The following is a 4,045-nucleotide window of genomic DNA, read 5'->3' on the forward strand; positions in this document are numbered from 1 at the left end:
CCGTTTTAGGTGTTCCACTCCGGCCCGCGCACCCTCCAGCTAGCTTGTCAAGTAGTTGGGTTTGATAATAGCCATTATTCTCGGTATAACCATCTGATGGTGTATCTAAACAGTCACATGACTACTGGCGTTTATTCGTTTGTAAGGCCATAAAACTCCCTTACTTCTAACATAGAATCGGAGATAACTCAGGGGTTAGAGCGTGAATTTACTGACCCGAAGTTCCTGGTTCAAACCCGACCTCCGCCTTTTGAACTCCTCAGTCTAGGCTTGGATAACCTGGAGGTATCAAAGCCCTCGTGCCTCCTTTGCATGGCATGATATCTAGGCACCAAAAGGGTCTTACAACTGAACTATTTTTTAATAGTTTATCAGAGTGTGATCCAAAGCTGGACTTATAACAGAACTCGAGTTTTTTTTGTGCAGAAACACGACAGCAGTTTTGCGGTAACAGGCTACCTGTTAGGTTCACCGTTACGTATGTTTGGATGCGGTGTGATGAAATTTCGGACAGTACGAAGTACGAACCCAACCTCTGCTTCTCGGCCGCTCCTCCCTAGGTAGTATTTCAACCATTGTGCTTTCCTCGGGAAGGTTCCCCACTGCTATGGGTGACCTTGGGGTGCGCCGACGACCAGTCGTTCGTGTCTCCACGTTTTCTGATTTAGTGACCACTTTTAGTCGTTCATTTCATTTTACTGTTTATCCCCATATTAACCAATGGATACGACGAAATCTAGGAAGTTGTGTTTATTTGCCCTTACTTCATATCCTAGTTGGCTGAACAGGAGAAGAGATTTCGAACCACTCCACTTGAATAAAACTCTGGGTAGAACACTTACCTGGTGACATCAGGAGTACGGCAGCCATCAAAGAGACTTCCGTTCGATTGACACCAAGACGAGAAAACTTGAGCGCCACAGATCGTATCAGATGAGCAAATTTCTCATCAGATGTTGACAGATTTGGATAGTTCTCATTGATAATCACCGGGACATGTGATGTAGCATAATCTGCACGTCCATCGGCCACATTCCCGTTGAAGGGGATACGCTCACCGTTTGAATTTTCGTTCACAATACCTTGGGCTTGTGCAGACAGACTGAAGGAGTGCGTGGCGCGCAGTGTGACGAGGTCCAGGCAACATCCATGCAACAAACGGATCTTATCCTCAACTCCAAGCTGTGGTACAGTAAGTGGAAAAGATTTAGGAGTTTTGAAATCGCATTTGCCGGTGTGCGCGAATTTACTGACCATGGTGCGAACCCGAACACTGGCCTCTCGGCTTCCCCTGTCTAGGCTTGGACGACCTGGCAGTACCCCAGCCCTCGTGCAACCTGTGGGTGGCATGGCAGTTAGGAACCGAAAGGGCGCTACAGCTGAACGAGTTTTTTGCCGGTGACCCAAGCCTAATTTGTAGAGAGATGGGGTATTTACCATCAAATACTAGCTCGCAATCTCCACTGTGACTGCCCTTGCGATCAGGCAGCGGTTTACTGGAGATCAAAATCAAACAAGAAAGCTTCGTATCATACGCCTTTGATCCGATTTCTGATTTATGGAGGCACTCGGCTCTAATCTTAAATCGTTAATCAGTGCCTGGTTGCCATGCCACACGAGGGGTAGGATACTGCCAGATTGCCCAAGCCTAGACAGGACAAATCGAGAGGCAGTGGCCGGGTTCGACCACGGACCTTCCTGTCGGTAAATTCGCGCCCTAACCACTTGAGCTACATCCCCCGAGCCAGAAGGCACATATTTTATTTACTAGGTACTGTGGTACCAGAGACAATATGATGAACTTCATAGAGCCGGATTTCATTGCTATTCGAACTCAAGCGGTTTCGAAGATTTGGACGCTTGCTTAATATCTTGTTTGGTCCACCGCTACCTACTTCAAAGGACGACGGTGATGGTTCTGAAATCAACTATGTGACGGTCTGCTGAAACGCGTCTCACATGTACCCCAGGACGTAATTGGAACGAAGTCGGCTTGGGCTTTGAAACGACGCGCAACACGTTAATCATATGCTACTTTTGATATTTCAGTAGCTGAGCGAATGAATGAATTCGGATACCAATTGGTTGGCTACGGTCAATTTTTTCATAATTTCAACTCAACATTATCGTTTTTCAAGCACATGCTTTATCGCACCGACGCGGCTCCAGGTCGCATCTTATTACTGAAGATCTTCAAGTGTCAAACTTTCTGCTGGAATCGTCGAGTTGCGGAAATCCCCACTCTCTCATCAGTTGAACCCTGCGCTTAAATCTGGTGTGCTCGTCGATTACATGAAACGTAAACTGATTTACTGTTCATGTATTCGAAGATGTGTACTCAATGGCCCAGTGGTTAGAATTTACTGGTCGGAAGGCACGAACCTGATCTCTGCATCTCGACTTCTCCTGTGTAGGCTTAGGCAACCTGGCAGTATCTAAGCCATCATGCTCTCTCCGGATGGCATGACACTTAGGCACCCCAGCAAAACGGACGATTACTGTAATATCAATCTACTGTGAAAATCTGTTGACGCTCTGGTCGTGTTATTAGTCTAGTTGCACTGAGCAGTGAATTTGGAATAGTAGTGAAATACACTCATTTGCAAACTAATTTGGTTTTGCGAGAGACTCACCTGGAACCCAGCTGAATCTCTCGTTTGTGATGTTCCCAGGCAACTGAATGTGCTGCACCAGGCCGCCTCATGTTGCAGTCCGTTACGATATCGAGATATCGCGATACATGTAAATCTTTGTAATGTACTACTCATATGGTTGCTGTCGACGAATTTTCAGCAACCTAATGGGGAGTGGAATTATAGTGGTTTAGCGGTGCAAAAAATAGGTTTACTCCTGATTATCGCGAACTGAAGATAGTTCAAGGATAATTTAGCCAATGAGAAGTTTGAAACTACACTTTTGAATTGAAAAAAGTAAAACTCGGCCTTGCTATCCGGTTGCCACGTGTTGCACTAAATTTATTCGGGGAATAACGAAGGTTTTACCAAATTGAGGAGCCTGGTGACTTGGAAAACAAGTCGTCGGCAGCAAGAGACACCAAAAAGCATCATTTAAATGGATGTCAAGTTGATCATCTAATTTCCGGCATTAAAACGATCGAAGCTCCGGAGAAATTTCGGTTTGACCCCGGTAACTAAGCGCGTACCTCACTGCGTCACAGTTCCAAGTATGTACCATATCTCGTTTCTTCACGCCTGTAGTATGTACCAAATGGGATTACCTCATAGGCAGAGCCCCCTGGGACACGTGTTGATTGGAATGACCATGGTCAGGTAGGTAGCGGTCTGAAGACCGTTCTAAGAAATGCACTTGTCATCCCAGACGTGACTAACTTCACTTTACAGGGGCACTCAGTCGCAGCGGCAACATACACAAACAGCGGTGAACAGAGAGATACATATTGGGTTGGTGGCCACTTGGAAGTAGTTTGTGAGAAAGTAAAGAAAGCATTACCTGTGCATTTTAAAATGTGGGATCTCGGGAGACATAATGTACGACTTTGGGTTCATCCCTAAGGACAATTAATCCGGCTAAATCTGAATATCACCTGAATTACTTGAGTCAATTTTATATGGACTTTTCGACCACGTCCGAAATTCACAGGTTGCTTGTTGTAATCTGCAACTCTTTCCACAGCACGATTTATGGAATTTCACGATCAATTTCAAGATCAACGGGGCGCGAACATAGAGGGGTTAATTTGCTTAGCGTAGGAACTACGTTTTAACCAATTTTTCCGTACACTGTGATATCGATTTTGTTTTACTGAGTGAGCGCGAATCAGCCTGCTGGCGTGTGCATCAGCTGACTAGACAAAAGGACCAATGTGATTAGATTTCGTGGACAATATCGATCGAGCCTCTGTTGTGGTCACATGACTCGTTGATGCCTCGTCTAACTGGCATCGGTGTGCGCTCTTCTTCCCATGTTCCAGTCATTATACCAGGACATATTTTCCAGGTCTCACTTGATACCGCAACTGTTCTGGTGAGTTTTACAACTAGTGGCGGCGCAGTGGAGTGTGATG

General features: G+C 45.7%; 2 protein-coding genes across 2 annotated transcripts in view; one reads left to right on the plus strand and one right to left on the minus strand.

Annotated features, from left to right (window-relative positions):
* Positions 1–4,045, minus strand: part of T265_13831 (hypothetical protein) — a gene marked incomplete at both ends in the record, with an annotated part of 42,502 nt that overhangs the window by 11,399 nt on the left and 27,058 nt on the right. Inside the window, one exon of the mRNA XM_009170747.1 lies at positions 843–1,310. Coding sequence (XP_009169011.1) covers positions 843–1,310 — 468 coding nt within the window. The remainder of the gene's footprint in view (positions 1–842; positions 1,311–4,045) is intronic.
* T265_05678 (hypothetical protein) overlaps positions 1,256–4,045 on the plus strand; it is a gene marked incomplete at both ends in the record, with an annotated part of 12,255 nt that continues 9,465 nt past the window's right edge. The window contains 2 exons of the mRNA XM_009170743.1: positions 1,256–1,398; positions 2,673–2,742. Coding sequence (XP_009169007.1) covers positions 1,256–1,398; positions 2,673–2,742 — 213 coding nt within the window. The remainder of the gene's footprint in view (positions 1,399–2,672; positions 2,743–4,045) is intronic.

The sequence above is a fragment of the Opisthorchis viverrini genome, assembly GCF_000715545.1.
Source record: "Opisthorchis viverrini unplaced genomic scaffold opera_v5_111, whole genome shotgun sequence".
In the NCBI taxonomy this organism is placed as follows: Eukaryota; Metazoa; Platyhelminthes; class Trematoda; order Opisthorchiida; family Opisthorchiidae; genus Opisthorchis; species Opisthorchis viverrini.